Source organism: Fusarium vanettenii, assembly GCF_000151355.1.
Source record: "Fusarium vanettenii 77-13-4 chromosome 7 genomic scaffold NECHAsca_22_chr7_11_0, whole genome shotgun sequence".
Taxonomy (NCBI): Eukaryota; Fungi; Ascomycota; class Sordariomycetes; order Hypocreales; family Nectriaceae; genus Fusarium; species Fusarium vanettenii.
In genome coordinates, this window is record NW_003315863.1 from 41,585 (window position 1) to 64,088 (window position 22,504).

At 49.4% G+C, this 22,504-nt stretch overlaps 11 protein-coding genes across 11 annotated transcripts; 7 read left to right on the plus strand and 4 right to left on the minus strand.

The window, feature by feature from the left end:
- Positions 1-5,394: 5,394 nt before the first annotated feature.
- NECHADRAFT_82981 (uncharacterized protein) lies at positions 5,395-6,042 on the plus strand (the record flags this gene model as incomplete). Its single annotated transcript, XM_003044299.1, has 1 exon — positions 5,395-6,042. The coding sequence occupies one exon, from the start codon at positions 5,395-5,397 to the stop codon at positions 6,040-6,042; it is 648 nt and encodes a 215-aa protein (XP_003044345.1).
- A 599-nt stretch (positions 6,043-6,641) lies between these two features.
- On the plus strand, positions 6,642-8,003 carry NECHADRAFT_82982 (uncharacterized protein; the record flags this gene model as incomplete). Its single annotated transcript, XM_003044300.1, has 3 exons — positions 6,642-6,720; positions 6,760-7,515; positions 7,567-8,003. 3 exons carry the CDS (start codon positions 6,642-6,644, stop codon positions 8,001-8,003), a joined length of 1,272 nt encoding a protein of 423 aa, XP_003044346.1.
- Positions 8,004-8,785: 782 nt separating this feature from the next.
- Positions 8,786-9,297, plus strand: NECHADRAFT_82983 (uncharacterized protein; the record flags this gene model as incomplete). Its single annotated transcript, XM_003044301.1, has 2 exons — positions 8,786-9,015; positions 9,117-9,297. 2 exons carry the CDS (start codon positions 8,786-8,788, stop codon positions 9,295-9,297), a joined length of 411 nt encoding a protein of 136 aa, XP_003044347.1.
- A 683-nt stretch (positions 9,298-9,980) lies between these two features.
- NECHADRAFT_9445 (uncharacterized protein) lies at positions 9,981-10,479 on the plus strand (the record flags this gene model as incomplete). Its single annotated transcript, XM_003044302.1, has 2 exons — positions 9,981-10,232; positions 10,297-10,479. Coding segments are annotated over 2 exons (435 nt in total), but the record flags the coding sequence as incomplete, so codon positions are not given.
- Positions 10,480-11,082: 603 nt separating this feature from the next.
- On the plus strand, positions 11,083-12,221 carry NECHADRAFT_82985 (uncharacterized protein; the record flags this gene model as incomplete). The annotated part of the gene is made up of 4 exons (XM_003044303.1): positions 11,083-11,102; positions 11,290-11,489; positions 11,550-12,052; positions 12,090-12,221. The coding sequence occupies 4 exons, from the start codon at positions 11,083-11,085 to the stop codon at positions 12,219-12,221; spliced, it is 855 nt and encodes a 284-aa protein (XP_003044349.1).
- Positions 12,222-12,765: 544 nt separating this feature from the next.
- On the minus strand, positions 12,766-14,778 carry NECHADRAFT_82986 (uncharacterized protein; the record flags this gene model as incomplete). Its single annotated transcript, XM_003044433.1, has 11 exons — positions 12,766-12,903; positions 12,973-13,199; positions 13,238-13,387; positions 13,491-13,644; positions 13,707-13,975; positions 14,027-14,063; positions 14,118-14,136; positions 14,190-14,385; positions 14,441-14,592; positions 14,647-14,661; positions 14,723-14,778. 11 exons carry the CDS (start codon positions 14,776-14,778, stop codon positions 12,766-12,768), a joined length of 1,413 nt encoding a protein of 470 aa, XP_003044479.1.
- Positions 14,779-15,074: 296 nt separating this feature from the next.
- On the minus strand, positions 15,075-16,091 carry NECHADRAFT_82987 (uncharacterized protein; the record flags this gene model as incomplete). Its single annotated transcript, XM_003044434.1, has 1 exon — positions 15,075-16,091. One exon carries the CDS (start codon positions 16,089-16,091, stop codon positions 15,075-15,077), a length of 1,017 nt encoding a protein of 338 aa, XP_003044480.1.
- Positions 16,092-16,451: 360 nt separating this feature from the next.
- On the plus strand, positions 16,452-17,201 carry NECHADRAFT_82988 (uncharacterized protein; the record flags this gene model as incomplete). Its single annotated transcript, XM_003044304.1, has 1 exon — positions 16,452-17,201. The coding sequence occupies one exon, from the start codon at positions 16,452-16,454 to the stop codon at positions 17,199-17,201; it is 750 nt and encodes a 249-aa protein (XP_003044350.1).
- A 747-nt stretch (positions 17,202-17,948) lies between these two features.
- On the plus strand, positions 17,949-18,332 carry NECHADRAFT_82989 (uncharacterized protein; the record flags this gene model as incomplete). Its single annotated transcript, XM_003044305.1, has 2 exons — positions 17,949-18,017; positions 18,072-18,332. 2 exons carry the CDS (start codon positions 17,949-17,951, stop codon positions 18,330-18,332), a joined length of 330 nt encoding a protein of 109 aa, XP_003044351.1.
- Positions 18,333-19,226: 894 nt separating this feature from the next.
- On the minus strand, positions 19,227-19,657 carry NECHADRAFT_82990 (uncharacterized protein; the record flags this gene model as incomplete). Its single annotated transcript, XM_003044435.1, has 3 exons — positions 19,227-19,346; positions 19,400-19,427; positions 19,476-19,657. The coding sequence occupies 3 exons, from the start codon at positions 19,655-19,657 to the stop codon at positions 19,227-19,229; spliced, it is 330 nt and encodes a 109-aa protein (XP_003044481.1).
- Positions 19,658-20,576: 919 nt separating this feature from the next.
- NECHADRAFT_82991 (uncharacterized protein) lies at positions 20,577-21,169 on the minus strand (the record flags this gene model as incomplete). The annotated part of the gene is made up of 2 exons (XM_003044436.1): positions 20,577-20,599; positions 20,647-21,169. The coding sequence occupies 2 exons, from the start codon at positions 21,167-21,169 to the stop codon at positions 20,577-20,579; spliced, it is 546 nt and encodes a 181-aa protein (XP_003044482.1).
- Between the last annotated feature and the right edge of the window lie 1,335 nt (positions 21,170-22,504).

Consider the following 22,504-nt stretch of genomic DNA (forward strand, 5'->3'; position numbering starts at 1 on the left):
AACTGTGACCGCGGAGCAGGGAGACCCCCTAAGGTCAATCCGACGAAGAAACGGAAACGGAAGACCACAACACGCCGTACAGGATGCACCTTCTCTATCACAGCAAAGGAGAGCCTATGTGGGACTATGTGGAATCTCACGCATCGCCCCGGGGCCGGCTTTGATCAACACAATCACGAACCAAGCTTCAGTGAACTAGCACATCCAGTACATCGTCAGCTATCATCCCCAGATAGGTTGACGGTCCATCAACTCAGCAATGCCGGCATTGAGCCAAAGAAGATCCAATCCTATCTACGCATGAACACAGATACACTTGCTACACAGCAGGATATCTACAACTGCATTGCACAAGGCAAGCGAGAGCTTGCTAAGGGTCAAAGCAACATGCATGCCTTTGCCAATGAACTTGAGAATGAGGGCTTCTGGAGTCAGATACGCCTTGACGAGAGTGGCAGAGTCACATCAGTGTTATTTGCACACCCAAGCTCATTGAGATACCTCAAGCTATACCCTGAAGTACTTATCTTGGACTGTACATACAAGATCAACAAGTACAGCATGCCTCTTCTCGATATAGTTGGTATTGATGCTTGTCAACGATCCTTCTGTATTGCATTCGCCTTTCTTAGTGGCGAGGAAGAAGGGGACTTCATCTGGGTCCTTGAACGGTTGCGGTATATATATGAGCATTATGGAGTAGCCCTTCCATCTGTGATACTCACAGATCGCTGCCTAGCTTGTATGAATGCTGTTTCTTCTCCTTCTTGTTTCCCTGAGTCAGCCTTATTGCTATGCCTATGGCATATCAATAGAGCGGTCCTGAGCCATTGCAGGCCTGGATTCACTCGAGATAAAGACGATACTCAAGGGCAAGAAGAGTGGGATGCGTTCTTCAAGTCTTGGCATCAGATTGTGGCCTCAACGACTGAGGATATCTACAACGAGAGGCTTGAGAAGTTCAAGCAACGCTACACCCCTGACCACCTCAACGAGGTGGGCTACATCATAGAGACTTGGCTGGACCTCCATAAGGGGAAGTTTGTTAAGGCCTGGGTTCATCAACACCTTCACTTCGATCAATTCGTCACGTCACGGGCCGAGGGCATTCATCAGCTCATCAAATCTCACATGAAGACCTCAGCAATTGACCTTTTTGGGGCCTGGAATATCATCAAGCTCATCCTATCAAACCAGCTCAACCAGCTCGAGGGAAACCAAGCTCAGCAGCAGGCCAGCATACCTATTGATATATCTGGGCCACTGTATAGTAATATCCGTGGTTGGCTATCACATGAAGCCCTGCGGCTGGTTGATGCTCAACGGCAACGACTATTGAGAGAATATCCTGCATGTACAGGAGTCACTATGAGGACTCTTGGTCTGCCCTGTGCTCATATGATTCAGCCCTTGCTACAGCAAGATCAACCCCTTCTGCTACATCATTTCCACACACATTGGCTTCTCCATCGCCCAGGAACCCCCCGGCTTATCATTGAGCCTCACAAGCAATTTGATCGCCTAGCAGCTAGTTCAAAGCTTCCACCAACAAGCACACAGCGTGAGCCGTGTGCATCTGAACGTGTTGAGAAAGCACTACAGCGAAAGGCACCGCCAAAGTGTTCGAAGTGTGGTATACGAGGCCATAAGATGAACTCTAAAGCATGCCTTTTGCGTTACGACGATCTATTGCCGGCTCCTACTCAAACCTCTACAACAACACATATCACAACACATTCAACCACTCGCTCTGTGACCCGCTCGCTATCCCCATCAGGGTCCTCTGTGGTATCTGAGACTATAGCCTGCACAACAACACATACAACAACACACACAACAACTCAGGTACTATCTCCTCCGGTAACTAGATCAGCAACTGTTGCTGCAGGCGGTGCAAGAGAGAAGTCCCCATTGCGAGGTGATCATGCCCTTGTTATCTTCCAACGATACAAAGAGGCACGAGAGGCCTGGTATGCTACATTGACCAGGAGAGCTCAGAAGACCGATCAACTGTACCGGAAGGCTATGAAGCTGCCTCAGAAATATGCAAAACGTGAATATGAATGGTGCCTTAATTATAAGCAAATGGGGCCCCGTTGCCAGGAGGAATCAAGGGACTGGAGGCAGGAGGAGATGATGAGTTATATTGATTGGGATAAAGCTGAGACCAAGCGGGTTGAGGAGAGGATACAGAAAGAAATAGATGAGCAGCCTTTCTCACGGCACAGAGGAGTCAAGCATGTCTGGGAGGCTACTAAGAGAGATGTTAGATTACAAGGGGGGGGGCTCTAGTGGCGGGAACCCCCTTAAGAACATTTGCAGTATTGACGGGAAAGGTAAGTGGTATATATCATTCGAATCAGAAAAGAAAGGCAAAACTCCGAGTATATATACCGTGACCCAATGGCTCGATTTAATGGGGTTATGGCCGAGTTCACATGTAGGGTCAAGTAGGCTGTGTAGTTAGAGATATAGTAAGTACTAAAGCAATGTATTCATTGAGCTATTCTGTGACCTCACTGCCTCCCTTGCCAAATCCACTGAACGTAGCCATTTCGATCAACATTGCACACATGAATCCCCGACATCTCTGCGGCGTAAAGGGCTGGTTGATAGTTGGTCATACCTACAGCTGGAGAGGGCCAATTCACGCCCGGGACGCCAATTGCCTGTTGGCGATAGAATTGATCCATCTGCTGCAGATGGCCTCGAGTCCACATCGGATTTACACAGTGTGGCTAACAAACCGACCGTCTGACAGACCGTCTGACAGACCACCTTCAGACCGCAGTCCGACCGACCGGCCATTCTCGTCAGACCGACAGACCAGAGCTGCCGGTCGGATTGGGTGGTCTGAGTCGGTCTGGGTTAGTGGTTTCCAGGCGTCCCATTGGTCGACTCAGCCTTCAGGTACCCGTGCCATCCCCACTTGTTCGGCCGTTCGAGTTTCGCAGTGCCAAAATAAGTGGGGCAGGGCAAAGGTAGCCAATGAGAGAATCAGCTAATCAGACCAAGACCGACCAGGCTGCTGGCCCAGACAGACCTAGACCGACAGACCGAGAGTCTTGGTGAACCCAGACCGACAGACCGAAGGGGCCGGTCTAGGTCGGTCGGTTTGTTAGCCACACTGGATTTACATCAGGGTCAGTGCGCTGTTGCCGTTGGGTTATCTGATGACCGAGGTACCCAACATGCCACTCTCCTTCAAGGTGATACCCCCCCGGCCGTGGTACCTCGCGAAGGGCATCACCTTGAGGACCGTATACGGTATTCCGTGCTGCTACCAGGGCTTGAGGGTTCTGCCTGTACAGGGAATTGGGGGACCTTGGGTCACTTGGCAAGGTATGCTGATTCCACCAATGCTGATATGTCATTGGGTTCTGCATTGGATGACCCATACCACGCGGCGGTTGCTGTTGATTGTTGGCAATAGGCTGAAGAACAAACTGTTGGTTCTGATTAGAGGCGTAAGTTAGCCCAGGTTGCGTTGATGTTTGGGGGCAGATGTAGATGGGCACATTCTGAGCGTTGTTTTGGTTGAAGTAAGACATCTTGACGGTATCTTGCACTGCATTGATATGAAAATGAACAGCTTCCTACGAGGGAGAAGCCTCTGCTTTATATACTATGATATGTGAAGTGATTCACTCGTACCGTAGCGCCTGTGGTGTCATGAGAGGCATTGTGTCTTCTTCACCGGTCCTAGGCAGATGAGAATAGATCATATGTAATGTATTGAAATGACTGTAGCTACATGTGATCATCTCATCTCTCAATGGCGTGAATCAATGCTATTTCAATTGATCAAGGGGTGACCCTCTTACTCACACACACATGTATCGGGCTTACATAACGAATCTTATTTGCACAGCCGGCTGTGCGCAAAAGTCACGTGATATTAAACGCACAGCCGGCTGTGCGTGTATGAGACCCCGCTGCATGCATCTTGCTTACGTGATTGGCGATATCAGGTCGGAAGCTCACGTGACCGTGCCCAAGCACCTCGGCCGGGCAGGTCAACAGAAAGGAAGGCGCACTCCACACAAGCCAGGTAAATCTATATCTTCACGATGAATATTTATTTGGCTGGAAGCTTTACTTGTGCCTCACTTTCTGCTTTAATTACCATCCATTTTTACTAGTAATCAACAAGCATCCAACAAGTGACGACTCGATCACAGCTCATCGTTTGAATCGTCTCCCTTTTCATAGCATGTTATTCCCCTCCGGCGAAATGTAGTACAATAATGAAGACCGTCTTCACTTGCAGTCGACAAGTGATGAAAGACTATTAATGTGGGTCTGACAACTACAGGTTAGCAGACCACTGTGCGGGTTTGTCGAGCTGTCAAAGGGAGCGTTACCCTACACGATAAGAGGTCAACGCTAGAGCAACTACCCTAGCCTCAACGTCATCAAACTGCCACCCGGTCTGAATGAGGGTGAATGGCTGTCAACGAAGCGAGAATGGGCAGCGAGGCGGGATATCGCAACCTCTATGTGGTGTCACTCGGGGACCTAGGCTAGGTGTGTTAGACACCTGGGGCAATGCCATAGACGTAATTGATATCTCTTTCTAATTCAATTAAGCACTTTTTCCGTTCCCGCACATCCTTTCGTCCCCTGGAGCCCACCGTTCAGCATTTGGCTGCAACTCGGAAGTCCTTCTCTCACATACGACCATACCTACTGGAGAATTCGGGATCCCGTCTGCTCTCCCATAGACAAGCCAGTAAGGGGCAGATTAGTAGTTGGGTCGGTGACGACCAGCGAATCCCTGCTGTTGTATGTTTTTTGCCGTTTCTTTTTTGCTGATTTGTGGGTGCTAACTAGGCCTTTTGTTGACCCATCCTGAGGTGGGTGACGTTGATCAGAATTGTGGGCCTGGAACGTCACGATTTCTTTGGCCGCCGGGGACTGGAAACCTCAGTAGAATTCTTTGTTGTAGGCTCCATGCAAATGAACATGCCTAGGAGAGGTTGGATGTTTGAAGGGCTGGCTTATTGCTGTTTCGTTGTAATGCTAAGATTCCTCAGGCTGCTTCATCTTGACATGGAGAGTTCTTTGAGGAAGCAAATTATGCCCTTGCTCACTGATTTAAGCACTCACTGATTTAAACATTGCCATTCCCTTTGTACGGTGTAATATTCGACAATGCATGAGCATCAACACAATCCGAACGCTCCCTTTGTCTCATTAGCGGGAATGCTACTGTTCTGAAACACGGCAGTGTACAAAAACCGCTACCAACTCCATGACTAGGTCGGGGCTGAGTATATAATAATTGCATACCTTGACCTTTTGCTCACTTACTCTCAAACACTATCTCAACAACAATTCTTCTATAACAACATTGAACACCACGCAACCCAACCTTTGAAAAGCTCAACCAACATGTTGTCTCCTGTTCAGACGATTGTGCTCTCGGGGGGTGATTGGGAGGGCTATGAGCTACGTGTGTCCGGCGACCCTACGCTCGAAAGGATCAATGAAATGCTCGGCCTCCGCACCGCCAACGACGCCAACGATAGCATCAGCACCAATACTAACACCAATGACATGGATTTGGACAGCGCCAAAGGCATGAACAGGGCTGCTGATAGTGAAGAGAAAGCTGAAGTGGTCCTTACCATGATCGATGGGAAGTTGCATTATTGGGAAAGGAGCGGACACATCCGTCCCGTGAAAGCCACACCAGAGGAGCTCAAACAATGGGTCAGGGACGAGTGCCGGGATACGCGCAAGAAGGATGAATGGATCAAGTGGCTGATGGAGGCCCCGTTGGACCCGAACCAATTCGGCGGCGCTTCTATGACGCCTCACAGTGACATTGAATCCCCAGAAGGGTTAAAGTCGGCAGTTCACCAGTCCCTCGATGATCTGAACAACATGTATTGTGACATGCAATGTTTCAAGGTCGAGAGAAATATGAAGCTGGACGAGGCATTGCAATTGGACTTCAACTATCGATCGGCCAAAAAAGACGTCGAGTGGTACACCATGGTCATCGGCAAATCCCTCGAGAAGGATGGCGAGTCTTGATTACAGGTGTGGCCAATGTCGCGTCACGCTTAGCTAGAACTTGCACTGAAGAGATAGCACACGAGGTATCTATCTAGAGTTGATTGCATATAGTAGCATGATTGCATTTTCTCACTGGAAAAGTGTCATTTGCACGCCACGGTGAAGTAATATTACCAAGCTCAAAACAAACTAAACATGGATAGCGCAGGCGTGAATTCGTTAACCCCTGTAATCCCATTTATCTTTAAAGAGCGTGAGCGTCCCCCTTTCAAATTATGGCTCATCTAGATCATGTTCATGCCTGTCTGTATATATGTCCTTCTTTCTTGCAGCGAGCCTCGATTTGTCCAAGAGGCTCGCTAATTGTACACACTCTGACTTCCTAGCTCTGGCAGTATCTCTAGGGCTTTGTGTGCCAATCTCAGGTCCGACGGAAGAAAACTCCGTTGTGTAGGGTTGCTGACTTACTACCCACCCAGGTATTCAACCACAACCGGGGTCGCACGTGACTTTACGGACCAACCTCCCGAGGCTATGCTCGGATCCTAATTTTGATCATGCGTTGTGACTTGCCGCAAGACACATCTTCTTCATAGCCTTTTTTTACACTTCAAGACATGGAATCCCTTCTTGAAACCCCAAGGACTGGTGCTGGCGTTTCTAAAAACGCAACACAAGCCCTAGAACAGACAACTTGTGAGATTGACTGTGCGCCTAATACGACCCTCGAAATAGGTGATGCCAACCACGCTGGTAGCACCAACTTTGAAAGCCTGCTACCCGAGCTCCAGTTCCAGATCCTTTGCCTCTTAGATCTGCATCAGCTACGGGCTGTAATTCACGCCTCACCGAGCTTTCACCGCCAATACCGGCACGACCGGAAATACATCCTCCGCAAGAGCCTCGAGCAAACATTGGGCAGTGTCATCGTTGACGCCTACGCCGTTCTTTTACTCGCAACCCAGAGTCCCAAGCCTGGTCGGCTCGATTTCTTACAGTGGTATTCCAAAGTGACCAAGGCACGACGTCTACCTCATTCAGATGACATCACCGAAGCCGCAGCAATAGATATGGCCATCTTCTTCTTTCGCCTGGCAGACCCTGTTGCAGAGTATTATGCTTATGAAACATTATCTTGCCTGTCGAGAAACCTCGAGAAGCACTCTTTTCATCGTAAATCAGGACATGTCCTCAGCAGCTCCGAGACTATGCGGTTCAGAAGGGCTATATATCGATTCCAGCTCTTGTCCTTGCTCGTCGATCTTTCTGACACGAGTATTGAGCTACTTCGTACACAGATTGCTCAAGACTTTATCAATATGCTTGAGCCGTGGGAGACCGAGGAGGCTTTTGCCTTTTACCAATATCTACAGTCCACCTACCACAAAGTCTTTGCAGACATATCTTGGGATCTAAACCCGAAAAACCCCAAGTCTAACGGAAGAGGCCAGAGGTTTATTTCTAGGGGCTCCTATGAGCTTGATCAGGGTTGTAAGTCCCCTTTCATGTGGTCTTTTTGTAGTGTTACTCACTATCAAGTAGGGCTGCGGTGTGACTATGTAGAGGGGACAGCATTGGCTGGTCTTTCTCCCCTCGAAGTAATCTTTTTCCACCGTGTGGACCGCGAACTTGTTGTCTCCACCATGGAGCGGCATATGAGGAAAAGCCATATCTCTCTCGGCATGGTTGCGGGGATCTTTGGACACCTTAAGCAGGCCAAATGGCGACTGAGTCACCCGTCTGAGCGAGATCGAATGCGACAGGAGAAAACCCCGTTCCCCTTTCGTGGAGACGGAGAGCCGGATGCACCTCCACTTGGCTGGACGATTATATGGGGAGGTGTGTACTGCAACCTTTACGGGTGGCATATCCCGCAGGAAATCCGGCGCTGGGGGTTTGTCTTTTGGGACGCGATAAGGATGGAGGAAACTAGAGCTGTTGAGATGTTGAGAGTGCAGTGGGAGGAGGATGCCCGCTAGCACCAACCGTGAGGCATGAGAAGGAACATTTAGTCATACCATCCGGCAGAAAATTGAAATACCGGCGTGGTCAAATGCAACAAGTATATACCACAACAAACCAGATAGGCCTGAAACGAGCTGCTCCCTCGCAGGGTGAGACCGTCTGTCAATTTTGTTATGTTGGTCGACGCAGACACTACGCGGACCACTACGCCTGGGCAAGACTTCACCGTTTAAGGACAGGGCGCCATTCTGTTAGATCTCTTTGTGAAAGTATATTGCGCGCTTGTTCAGGTATATCACTCTGGCCTTCAGCCTCTCTGGATTCCATTGTGCAATGCTATTTTGGCATTCTCTGATAGCCCTGCGGTGTTTCATGAGCCGTCGAACACGAAAAGTTGTTGTGGAGTCTCTGACATTTTAATTTGGTAGCTTCTCGCTTTCTGATAGTCTTGTTCGCTGCCAGCCCAATCCTGGCGAACATGGCTCTGCTCTCGAACAGTTCCTTCGTCCGACCAGCACTAAGGCAATTGTTCCAGAGGACGACAGTGAGTAAGGACAATGTCGACTTGCTAACTAGTCCAAGCTTTAGTATAAAATCAGTCATTGTCTCAAGTTTTTATTGACTTCCTAACACTCTCTCATCAATCACTCACCCTCATTCACTCATCTAAACCCTCTATTGCGTCTTTGATACTGTGACTGACGGCGGCGTCATTGAGGCCAACTACAACAACAACCTTGAACACATCGCATCGACCTCTTCGTGCGCTTTCCCACATCCGAAAACTTTAAGCAGCATGTCGTTTCCTATCCAGAACACGGCAGATTTGACTGCCACTAGCTCGCAAGATGGCTTCATTCAGCATCAGGCCAGGCCCGACACCGACGTGATTATGGTTGACGGCTCTGACGTTGCCACGCGGTATTTGATGGTGATCGATGGCAAGTTGCAATATCGGGAGACAAGTGGTCGCACCTATCCCATGGATACCTTGCCAGAGGTGTTCAAAGAATGGCTCCAGCAAGAGTGCGGAGACAGGAAAAAGAAGAAGGCATGTGTAAAATGGCTTATGGGCGCCCCCTCACATTGGACCCATTCCCTCCCCTAACTAGCCTAACGCTCTAAAGGATGCGCCTGATCCTGGACACGGCATATGAGCGCCTGGGGATTCTTGAGCGGCACAGGGAAGAGCATCTAGAGGACGCTATCCGGAGTGATTACTCTTTTTGGGATACTAAGAGAAACATCAAGATGTTCACAAGACTGATTCGCCGCCAAGAACAGAGGCAAGATCCGTCTTCATCGTGATTATTACTTTTCAGTTATGAAATATGCTTTGTATAGGCCTCTAAGAAGTGTCGTTGTCGAGATTGCAGAAAAACAAACATGAACTGCTTACTCCAATTCTGTTTCATGTCAGCGGATGGAAAGAAACACTCGCCGACTTTGACCGTTCAGTATACCTCCGACCGAACTCGCGCGGATAGAGGACCAGCCCGACTCCAGGAACTGCAAAGGCTCGGCAGGCCATCATCCGGCGCTAGTGGTAATGATGAGATTAAAATAGGCATTCCCATCAAGAGGGCTGCGGTTTTGGGCGGCCGCCTGCAACCACAGTACAACCCAAACCGGCTGTCGGCATCTCGACGACGCCCAAAAGCCATAGCCCGCAACAAATGTTAGAACCTTGACAGCAAAATACGAGGCCAAAGGGGCGGAGCAGTGGAAGATTACGACGGGCGCTATGCCAGAGGCTCTAGCGTTGGTGACCCGTCAAGGCAATGATTGGTGCCCGCAAGCCACTGTGTGTTGACCACAGGACGAAAGCTAGCCACGATCATCAGAGCGAGCCAGCTAGCGTTATAACACGGGATCTCAAAGGCGAGAAACACATGTATATAATAAATTAATTGGCGCCTGTTCACCGGTGTTGAGAAAGCTTTGCCAAGATTACAAGCATTACTAAACAGACGGATTTTCAGATCGTCAACATGCATTTCACGAGCCTAAGCGTCGCTCTCCTCGCCCTGCTTGCTGTAGGAGCATCTGCCGCAACTCACAAGGTTGAGGTCGGCAAGGGTGGGCTCAATTACAACCCGAATACCATTAAGGCTACCAAGGGAGACATCATCGAGTTTCACTTCGACTCCATGCACACAGTTACTGCCGGCGACTTCAACAAGCCATGTACTCCAGCTGCCAGTGGAGGATTCTATTCTGGCGATCTTCCTGGAGAAGGAAACGTAAGACTATATTCTTTGACATCTCTTGCATTCCTTGGTCCACGGCTAATCTTCCCCTCACAAGTCATTCTTCTCAATTACTGTCAACAACACTGATCCCATCTTCTTCTACTGCGCCATTGAAGGCCATTGCCAGGCCGGAATGGCAGGTGTTATTAACCAGGGCTCTGACACCCTCAAGGAGTATCAAAGTGCTGCAGCGAAAACTGACAAGAGCACCAGCCCAAAGGCTGCGTTTGGTGGCACCCTCAGCAGCAAATCCAACACCGGGTCCGCATCTACTACGACAACGACGACCTCTGAGTCGTCGGGAACCGGGACCTCGACTGCTTCGGGCTCAGCTGCAGCCTCCGCAAGCAGTGTCCCTGGGGCAGCCCCGCAGTTGGCTGGTCCGATCGTCTGTGTATCGATCTTTGCTCTGATTTTTGGCGCTATGCTGGCATTCTAAGCGATTTGGGAGGAGGTTGGATTCGGTACCAAATGGTTGGATGTAGGAATGGATCATGATGTATCAAATTAAGTTGGACTCTCATCTGCTATGGATAGGCTGGAGAGCATATTTTGCTGTGGTTGAGGATGCACGTTCCAAACCTTTATAAACCCAGCATTCCTTTTAGTCGGCATTATGCATAGTCATCGAATAGGTTTCTTCGCTCTCGCCTTCGCTCTCGCTTCCGGGGTGGAACTTCTATGATCAACCCGATGAAGACGGAGTGACTACGGACGTCTTAATCGCTAGGGACGGACGAACAACTAGCTACGGACGAATACAATCCCCGAGCTTGACAATGCTCGTGGACTACATTGAGCTGTACTCCTTAAGAAAGTGTATATATTGAATCAAAGCATCATGGCATGTAGTTCCTTTTCGTAAGTTAACATCTGAAAGGCTCCGCTTCACCGATTAATTATTAGAGAACAGTCGTTCACATCGTCCACCTCATTAGCATCCTTCCAAAGATTATTCTACCATGACCCCTTCAATCTTTCTGTATGCCCTGAAACATCTTTTAATGTGCTTCCTTATGATTGATAGAGCACTGATCACACTCTATAGCACTGGAGCCACCGGATACACAGGCGGAACCGTTCTCAACACTCTCGTGACGGCTCATCCTGAATACGACATCACGGTTCTCCTCCGAAAGCCACTCGCCTCTTTCTCAGATGCGCACCCTGGCGTGAAGGTTCTCCTGGATGACTTTGATAGCACCGAGATTTTAAAGGAGGCCGCTTCGAAAGCCGACATTGTAATTCGTACGCAAAACACTTGTACCCTTTGAAAGGCTCAGAGCAGTGTTGACTGATGGATTCAAGATCACGGTAACTCGGACTATGCGCCAGCTGTCAAAGCACTGATCGCGGGTGTCATTGAGCGTGCCCCAGCTTCAAAGCTAGCATTTTACATCCATCTGGGTGGTACAGCTATAATTGCCGACTACAACAATCTCGGCGAACTGGGCCCAAAGGTATGGTCAGATGTCGATGACCTGGACGCTATATGGTCATTCCCAGCCGTGGCTATTCACCGAGAAACGGAACTTCTGATTCAGGAGGCATGGACCAAGTATGGAGACAATCTCAAGACGGCCATTGTCTGCCCGCCCAACATGCACGGCACAGGTACCGGCCCTGGTCGGGTTGACAGTTTCTATGTGCCCTCTTTTTGGTCCGAGAGCGTGAAACTGGGGGCAGCGTTTTACGTAGGCTCGGGGTCTAACATTTACTCTAGAGCCCACGTTGAAGACGTGACGCAGGTGTTCCTTAAGCTTGTTGAAGCCGCCGTAGATGGTGGGCGGGGTGCTGAGTGGGGTCGCCAAGTAAGTATAAATCTCTGGCCTCTGCGGCCTTGCTCAGATTGCTGAAGATTATGTGCTGAATATTGGCTACCAGGGCTACTACTTTACAACAGTCGAAGAAGTCTCCCAGTACGACATTGCCGCGGCAGTTGAAAAGATCCTCAAGGCAAAGGGCCAACTGCCAAGCTAGGTCCCGAGACAGGTTTCACTGGAAGAGCTGGACTCTATGCTTACCTACATTCCACTGGATGGCACCGCACGCCTACTCTTCGGATCGAACTCGCGGTCCAAGCCAGATCGAGCCCGGAAGCTGTTGGGCTACAAGCCTCAACGACGGAGATTTTTAGAGATTTTGGAAGAGGACCTGTCGAGCGCGGTGAAGCTATCGCACAAGTGAGCCGTTCAGCAGCTCCCTTTGAGTGCAAGGGTTGTTCATACTACATACATAGTTACATACGGCTCAATTGGAGAGGCTTAACGTCGCCATGGTTGTCAATATGTCAGATCAAAGTGATATACCTCGGACTGAATGAGTTCTAGGCGGCGATGCACTTAACGCGACATTCAGATGGCCATATTTTCCTGGACTCTCCTTAAAACCCGCCATATTCAGTGATTCTCCCTGGATGCTCCCCATCATACCAGATCATCCAAAACTTGTTGTCTTTTACAGTCTCCGATAAAGCAAGCTATCAGTAAAGAAGGCGAGAAGCCTATCCATTATGGCTTTTGCCTCAGCTATGGCTTGACCCTTGGACGTCCCCTTCACGGGTGCTCGTCGTGTTGATTGCGTCGTCCTCCTCCATAAGTTCACTTCCAAGGGGAGGAAGATGAGAGAGGAAAAGTACGCCCATTCCCAGAACCGCTATAGCCTATAGTCGATAAAGGATGCTCTTAGCGTCTTGATCCAGCACGTAGGGTAATCTATGAACGATACGTACCGCATTGAAAAATGTAAGATATGCTTTGCCGACTCCAGCGAGGAAAGCAAAAAGAAATCCGAAAAGACCCTGGGTAGCAAGTCGGGCAATATTCTCTACGAGAGTGATGGCGTTGAGGGCATCGGCTCGCTGCGACGAGGAGCACATGTCTGTGATGACTCCTTTCGCGGCGGGTGCTGAGCCAGAACCCAAGGGAAGTAGGAATGCAGCTTGCAATCGCCCGTTAGCTTTAGAATATGTAAAAGTATAGCATGGCACTACTCACCGAGATAGATATGCCATCTGTGCGTCGCGAATGCGGCAACGGTTGTTACGACCCCATTAATGACTAGGCTCCGTCGAAGGAAAAAGAGATCAAACCCAAGATGACTGCAGTCTGGGTCAGTTGAAGCCGCCTCACCCCTCGCCCGGGATTCTATCAAAGCGTCAAAGTCTTCATAGTGAGGAGTCGTGTCAGAAGGCTGCTTGTTAGTATTGGCGACTCAATTAGACCCCCTTGACGCGAACCATGTCCGTACGGCCCTGCGCTATAATGTATGGAAAGAGAAGCAGAAGAAAGATGCTCCTCATGACCGCCCAGCCAGACATGAGCCATCCATTTTCTGCCTGGTTAAAGTTGAACTCAGCCGTCGCGTACATCTGGATCATAAATGGTGCATAGTCCGTGGCTAGCTGGATTTGCAACAGGATTTAATCAGTGACTGTGTGGTAAATATCACCGATATTTGACTTACCACACCAAGAAAGACACCACAGCAGAGCAAAAGCACTCCATAATGTTTGGCAATTTGGCCGCTCTGGAGCCGGATCCTCTGAGGTAGCAGAATCTTGAGAGGGCTAAAGAATCCTGATGGCCCTCTGCTGATTGTCTGGCTGTCGAGCGTGGCCTCGGGGGCAATGTAAGGGAGGGCGATCCTGGCGTACATGGTGGCGAGGAGGAAACACAAGAACGCTACTTCGAATGGCCGCTGAATTCCAAACACGCCTCCAATCATTCCTCCCGCTGGTGGATATTGTTAATGGGCGCTATTCCGTAGGAGTTTTGGATCCATACCCAAGTATCCCACGCCTTGTCCAAGCATGATACAGCCCTAAAGCTTGCCGAATACACTGGTCCGTCGAATGGGTTCAACAACCTCACTCACCATGATGTTGACGATCAACCTAGGTTAGGAGGTCAGGAAATAATCTCGGCCGCCCGGTCTGTAGTGACTTACACATAGCCAGCAGGGCCGCCAACGATGGCAATCAGCTGTGTGCACTGAAAGATGATTATGCCAGGCCAACCCCCAGCTGTGACGCCTAGAATTTGGGCACTTGCCCGAATAGCTGGGACGAGCGTTTGAATAAGAAGGGCAGCTCTGGGGCCAAGCCTCTTGGCTAGCCATCCAGCAACAAACAAGTTCAACGTCCCTAGAGACAGTTAGAGTCGCGTATGAAGTGCAAAGATTGGTTACCTGGGTCGTACCACACAAGGTTGTCGTCATTCCTAGAATGCTGAACTGGGTAGCCGTGGCAGCCGCAACCTCATCCCTGCTGCATTTGTCGCCAATGCCTGTGTATGGAGGGTGGGTTTGGTAGAAAATCTCACATTCCATGAGATGGAAGACATAAAGAATGCTACAGCGAGGTTTGGTCAGCTTTTATTCATCAACCTACGCGAGGTAGACTCACGGGACTTGAGTCAAGCTAAAGGAGAGCGTAATGAAGTCCCGCAACAAGGATGAGTAACTCGACGCTACGGGCGTACCAAGCCCTCCCAGTGTCCGCCTCGGGGAGTAGTGGTGACCTCTGTTCTCTAGTCATCGTTCATGCGTTTCTTACAGACGTGCTTCGTTGGCAGTCGAACCTAGACATAGCGACACACCGACTTTTAACATGTTTTCAGCCGTCTTCGTCAACCGGTTACTCAAAGATCGGCTACTCAGTCGCCAATCAACGTGAGCTTCCGCCAACCTTGAGCGACCGTCACGGAATCCAGGCCAATAAGGCGTCATTGTATTCATCGCGTCATGTTATGAAACTTATGGAGCACCAATGGAACATTTGAGGGTTAAGCATAAGAGCTCTTGTCATTTTCAACCGCAGCCCACTATATAGGTTTACAAAAAAGCGTCTTGATGATCGACTCGAGGACTACTGATGAGGTGGCGGTATTTGCTCTCGTCAAGTCCAGCTTCCTCGAGTGACGCCCCTCGTTCCAGTAGCAATTCTATTATGTCTTGTTCCTCATTTTCGAAGGCAATTCTGAGAGCGGCGTGATCATTTGCACTGCAACCTCTTTCCAAGACATATCTAAGGACGTTGGGGCAGCTATACCATACTGCATACCATACCAAACCCCTCCCTTTGTTGCAAGTTTGTTCTAGGTCGGCTCCCATTTCCAGAAACAGAAATGCAAGTTCTTCAGATCCCCCAAAAATCGCCAACATCACTGGAGTCCAATCATCAGAGCCCCTGAAAACTGGATTGGCGCCCGCCTGGAGGAGAAGCTTTACTGTAGAAACGCGTCCGTATGTTAATGCTTCTTCTAGGGCAGCTGTTCCTCTGTACTCTTGGGGAGAGTTATCAAGTGCTCCATTCTCGAGGAGAAGTCGTACAAGGTCGTCATCCTCGTCGTAATATCCCACTGCCGCGTGAAGTGCTAGCGATCCACACGGCTCGCCGAATGTGGTATGTACGTCAGCTCCAGCGTCGATGAGAATCTTGGCAGTCTCGTAATGTCTTTTCCCGGCGGCTACACTCAACGGTGTGTGTCGTATTTCTTCCCATCTTACCGGGTTCGGGTCGGCGCCATGTTTCAAAAGCAGTTTAACAATCTCGACATGACCTGTTCCGGCGGCGAAGGCGAGTGGTGTGGTGAAACGAGCACCAGGGGCCCATTCGTATAAACTGTTTAGATCGGCTCCTCCCCGTATTGCCTTTTCCAAGACTGAGCTGTATCCTTTATTGATGCTGAAAAAGAGCGCTTTGTCGTTGCTCCGACACGCGTAGAGACGCCGATCGAGAATCTGATGAAAGTGACGGTTTGTGCGACTGAGGGCATTCAGGCCAGCGCCAGAGGTGACCTTGGCGGCAATGGACTCGATGAGTTCGACGGGGAGGGTTTCAAGAGGCATTGCGTTTCCAATTTGTGGTGTCGGTCAGAATCTAAGATGATGCATTCAAGTTGGAGTGTAAGAACAGGCAGTCAACCAACAGAGAGGTATGGATCTGGATCCACGTGAATCTTTGGGACCAACAATCCTGTTGCCTAATATTCGTTCTCTTTGAGAGAATCAGCCCTGGTATCTAACGCGGTTTATCTCCTATTTCTTTTCTTTTTATCCTTACCCATTATTAATCTTATTGAATTCTCCCAACGCCGTGTTCATAAAAGAGATGACAAATTGCTGCCTCAGGCATCACCGCCCCAAGCCAAAGTCAAGGTCTCCCTGCTTTGACGAAACTCATCCCTAGCAAAACCCCATCCTCACAGAATGGACGCACAGCGCATCACCGACGTGTATCGCTTCCAAGGGAGATGTGCATTCAACGTCGACTTTCAGCACAAGGAATTCCGGGTTTGTTGGACCGGAAGCTGGCTCAAGCCACCAAGCCTCGATGAGTTCCCCAGCTCGACGGAGCAGACTGGGGCGACTATTGAGCAAATCCAGCATAGCTCAGCGGTTGATGCCATATGGTCTCGCTCTCGAGCAATCGCTCACGGAGCAAACTCACACATCAGATTATTTGTTGATAGCTTGGATGACTTCCCCATCTGCAAAGTCGCCATCGATAACCGGCAGCGAGAAATGATTGCGGACGAATTCTCTCTTCTCCGGCATCTAGCGGCAATGCAGCCAAAAGCACGAGCTGTACGAACCTCGACTGAGCCGCTTCAGGACGAGGATGGTATTTTTGGCTTCAGAATGATGAAGCTAAAGCCCGTAACCCATGACGAGGTGTCGAAATACTACCATGATGTCTTGGAGGTGCTTCGTCATGTCCACGACGCAGGTGTTGTTCACTACGATCTTTCATGGACAAACATTATGCTAGATCAAGATGGTCAAGTCACATTAATAGACTTTGGTCACGCAGGGCTATCTGAAGCAGATATCCCGCTTCACAAGCGGAGGAAGTCGACCCGAGACAGCCACCAAAAGTATCTCGCTTCGTATGATCTTGAAGTCCTCAAAACTTTGCAGCGGTATGAAAGCATCTTGCAACACGATGATATTAAGTAATTGTTAACCATGATGAATTTCGTCACATTTAGAGAATCCGACCAGGCGATTCTTCAGATGAGCCAACACAGACCACTACATTCGCACTATGACAATGGGAAAACCTCACGGGGAAAAAACCCCAGCCATGGTCCGTCTGTCCCTCAACCAGTTCAAACACGCTGGGATTTCTAAGCAGTTTAGCTCATTGGCCCAAACTGAGTATTGGCAGGCTCATATGCTGGGTGGCGCACTCGTAGCAGTTGCCTGACGAGAAGTACTTTTGCTTCTTCACCACGCCAGGGCACTTCTTCATGTCGGCGCACTTGTCCTCATCGACCACAGGCTCACACCCGCAGAGGAATTTATGCGTTCATTGAATGCACATGGTGAGATGATTTGGTTGGTACGGTACGGGAGAACTAAGAAGGAAGGGGAAATGTCCGGGATTGAATCTGGGATGAACTGATAGTTTTGCGAATCTTGATGTGTCTTTTTTCGTTCTTTTGGGACTTCACCCTTTCTTAAATACATGTCAATATCAAGCAAGGCAGTCAAAGGCGACTATTCATTCCACATTTGGGCAGAATCATGGCTCAGATTATGTCTGCAGAACCTCTCCCTCCACTTCACCCTTGTTCACACAAGGCATCTGACACCTCATGCACCAAGTCTCGCATAAGACGTGACAAGGGCAGCAGGCGGCTTCTCTGTCACCTTCCCACAGATATTTCCCCCTCCACTAGGGCTTGGTTTGCATAAGCTGCCATGAGAGAGTACATTCCGCCAGAGATTGCAAAGCATGAGGACATCCTCGTTGCGAAGATTCGCGAACTGGTACGTGGGTCTCATCCTGTTTTCTCCGCACGCCCTGTCTAATAGCCCGCACAGTTTGGCGACGACGCCGCGATCGACCCCGAAACCCGTAGTCCTGGGGGATACTGGAATGCGGATGGTGATGTGTGTGGGGTTCTCGTTACCACGAGAAGTGGGCATGGAGCAGTGAGGACCATCGGCGCGGGAGAAGAGGAGAATGTCGAGACGGGTCCCGGGATGAAGTCACGATATTACATCGTCGTTGTGAAAGAGGGACAATCCTGTGCATTCCTAGGACAGCCATCATTTCGCCTTATAAAGCGCCAGAAGGCTTGACTTCTATCCTACTGCTGACGAGTAAACGAGTTGGCTAATTCCCATGATAATTCAATCTTGGCCTGCGAGCCAAGCCTGACAGAAGGGAGCGGCTTTCCACTGAAAGGAAGTGACATCTCCACCTCTTGCTCGCCGAGCCGTTGGTGGAGAAAGTTCAGAAGTGCCCCAAACGACACCTTGATGCTGACTTGGCGTTGGTCGCGGGATGTAGATGGGAGGGCGTCTGAATGGCGATCAAAGGTCTTTGCGACGCCCCGAGGTACCTCAACCTCGTCCCACCACTGGATGATCTCTTTCATATAGTCCGTCGACTTGAGAGTACCGAGATGTGACGGGGTGACGGCTAAAGAGCACAATAAAAAGACATCTGGACTGTGTGTCCAAAGGTCGGCCAGGATGATCTTTGCTCGCCGCTTGATGGTGTTATCTCCGATCTCGCACTCCTCAGTTTCGACCAAGGATGTGCATCTTTTGATTGCGTTCAGTTGCGAGGAATGGAGCGGCTAGTATTCGTCAGAGAACTTGCCCAGCTCCTGCGTGAGCAGCTTGACCAAGGCAGCATTTGTAAGGCCTTCTCTTTTTTTGTAGGATGACATGTGGAAGGGATAAACTCAGCAGTGCGTTTTCTCAAGAGCTCAGCAGCTGAAGTGAGTTGGATTGATCCGAGAAGGTCCAACATCACCTGAGAACATCCAACTTGAAGGACCCTCATGTGATTAGTCAGTCGTCTGCTCCGCACACTCTCAGGGAAACCAATGGACTGGCCAGGCAGCCTGTGACGACGGTCAGATGTACATGGATAATAAATTAACTATATTATTTCTTTTTGTGCTCTTCTGTCCTCTCTAATCTCGGTCCTCATCGATCTGAAATTTCGTCTTCCAATGATCATCTTTACTTGGCTGTGTAGTACTGAGAGCCTAGACGGTTATAGACCTTGAACTCCCGTGGCTTGACAAACATGGGTTCCGTGGCAGCAAAGTACTCCTTGTAATAGTCTTTCGGGATCTGGACCTAGAGGAGATGTTAGCAACCAACACGAAATAGAGACAAGACTCGTGTCAAACATTTAACAGCCAATCAGTTGTCTGGTTCCTGGAAATGTGTTAGCAATAAAACGCATAATCGAAGACAGATACTTACCAGTTCTCAACCCAGTGAAGCGTGCCTGGGTCTTCAGGCGACTGGTAAACTTCAAAAAAGGTGCATTCCGGCTCTGCGACTACCTTGTCATAGACTGGCTTGAAGTACTCCAAGAACTTGGACACGTTCTCGGGGTCGATGTAGACGGTGACGTGAAGGCTGATACCGTGGTTGGATGCCATGGTGAAGATATTGAGAGAGGTGGTTGAGAAGCAACAGCCTTAAGGAGGGCAGACGATCTCTCAAATACTTGAGAAATCAATCAGCCCACATGCAAGTCTTTCCGGTTAACGCGATGGTGCTTGATAATCGGGTCCCATTATCAAGCGTAAGAATCAAAGCCACCATTCCTTCACGGGAACTTCCTATTATTATTCTTGACCAGTCATTGGCTAATCATTCCAAGGTTGGACTAGCGATCAAACTAATAATAGGAAGCCCTGCTTGGTCTACGTCCAGGAGAGTGGTTGTTGACAGACTCGGCTGACAGCCAGCCACGACAAAACAAGGTCGGCGGACTTGGCGGAGCTGAAGGATTACGGAGTCGCACGGAGTTCCACGGAGTACCACCTCAGGCTTACTTATCAAATCACGGAGTTTCTTCCAAACTCCGATTCAAATATCCCACAACCATCGCTAGCAACCTTCGGTCAGCCAAGCCACTAGGTTGAAGGTCTGCTGACTTGTTTAGCCGCATCCTGCCACGAGATCTATAAGTGGCTCGGGATGTTGCAATTAAGAACAAAACGCGTCTTACCGCGTGCAAAGCCAATCATAGCTCGGGAGTAATTTGATGGCTCATTGATTAAAAAGTTTTGCCAAGTCTTGGGCATAGTATCATCAAGGTTTTAACCAATCTCTAACAAATACAAGATACCAGAGCCAACGACTTTGTCGTGAGACGTTCAGAACAGAAGTCAGGAGAAGAAAGCATTTGGGGGGCAGGTTGCTCGGGATATCGAGCCTTTACTATCAATGATATTAAGCTAGGGTTTCTGCCGGCACTGCTTTCTCATTGATCTTCTGGCTCAGTTCGCATCAAGGGCCGGGCTGCAATCATAACAAAGAAGAGATTGTATGATTTCTCATCATTCCCAGCTTTTAAGTGTGGTCCTTGTGACAGTCTAAAGATCATCCCAGCCCAGAAGCCCAAAACAATCATCAAACTCACTGACCCTTCCGCGTAATAAAGAGAGGAAAGAAGCTGAAGAGTCGTCATCAAAGATTCCCTCTTCCACTTGTCGGGTGTACTGCCAGTGGCCCAGATTTAGGTCTCTAGAGCCGCATTCAACCTCGAGGAATTTTCTATCGCTAGCGTAGAATGCGTTTGTGGAATAGCCACTTGGGACTTCTTTGAAGACAGGAGCGTCCTCTTTTCGTTTTAGGCTGTGATCGATGAACCATAGTCTGGAGTTTCCATAGGCATTGCGGGCGAATGAACGCAGTGCTTGCACCATCCTCCAGACTTCTTCGTGTTGTCTTGGCTGGTTCAGTTTGGAACCCCATTCGGGATTATATTCTATCGCGATGTGCCTGACCCTTTTTGTCAACCCGACAGGTATTTCCAGGTAACCCCAATCCCTATCAATGCCGCTCAAGAGGTCTGGCTGTAGCACGAAAAGGTCACGGCCGGGGACAACTGTAAAGTAATGGGGGGCGCCGCCGGAGGACGTGAAGTAGCCAGTTTCTGGCATGAACTATAGCTCGAGAAGCCACGATACACTCTGCTGCCTGCGCAGATAGTCCCTCTCTGAGTTTAAGAAACGCTTTTCCATCATGAGTCTCGACTCTTTGCAAGCTGTCCACAGTCCGCCATCGATCAGGTATGTTGATACATCCCTGTCACCGCAGTCGGTGTTGTCGCTGTGGAAGTATTGATCCCGTGGGGATTCGGCGAGGCATTTTCCATTAAAAAGCCTTGCCACTGTGTTAGCATCGGGTAATGATGCTATGATGTATTGGCAATCTGTTCTTCATTATAGTTATAGCCCGGCACTTGATGGGTTAACTGAGCCAGCAGGCCGCTACAAAGTGTACAGAAAAAAGCAACTAAAAGGCTGACGGCAAAAGTTGATCGTGAATCCCCAAATAGCGCGTTGTCCTCAAGACATGTTATCCCAGCTGGCAACTAAAATGGTGGAATGATTAGCTTGGTAGGAGCCATCAGCTACAACCGCAAAAGACGCAGGTATCAATACATTGTGGCCTCTCTGGAGTAATACTAGCATGTGTCCGGCTTCTCTTGGGCGAGAAAAATGAGAAGGATTGTGGCTGAAGGGCATAGTCAATGAATGAACCACCCAATTCGCAGCCAACAAGCACTCGCGGGCGAAAGACATCGTAATATCATCTGAGAAAAAGAGGCTCAGCTCTCAGTCGACTGTCCAATTTGCCAGAGCTGCATCATCTGACATGCAGCTGAAACTTCAGCTCACGGCCAAGCATCCTTCCTTCAATAATTTTGACCAGTAGAGGAGCTGGATCATTCAGCCTGGTCACACCCTCGGGCGATTGTCGCTGCACTTTGCTGATCTAAGCCACCACTCGTCATCTATGCCAAGGCTGCATTACGCACGGTTGTTTATGATCCAAATAACTTAAAATAATAAAGACAATCCTCTTTTCCAGCTATCCTTGGTGCAAGAGGAAACGACATTTCCGACTTTGTTGGCCTCCAAGTTCTCAATCACATCTTTCTTTTTGCGACTTGAGATGGATTCTCGCGGATTATTTGCCCATCGCTCACCCTCTGTTCTCAGCTACAGTTCATTGTCCACAGCAGTGGATGGAGATGTACGTTGTTCTGGCTTGTGATGACATGTTGCATCCAATGTTGATATGCCTAGGCTTCGGACCCGAGACAAAGCACTAGTGTTTCATTAGACAATGACAATGGAAATGACAGTGAAGATTCTGAAAGGTCACCCCCTCGATCGACCGACCACCCCCGTCCACTTGAACGAGATGCAAGACGCGATGGGGGCGAACCCTCCTCTGACCCAAGCTCAACACTGTTTAAACCAGCACCC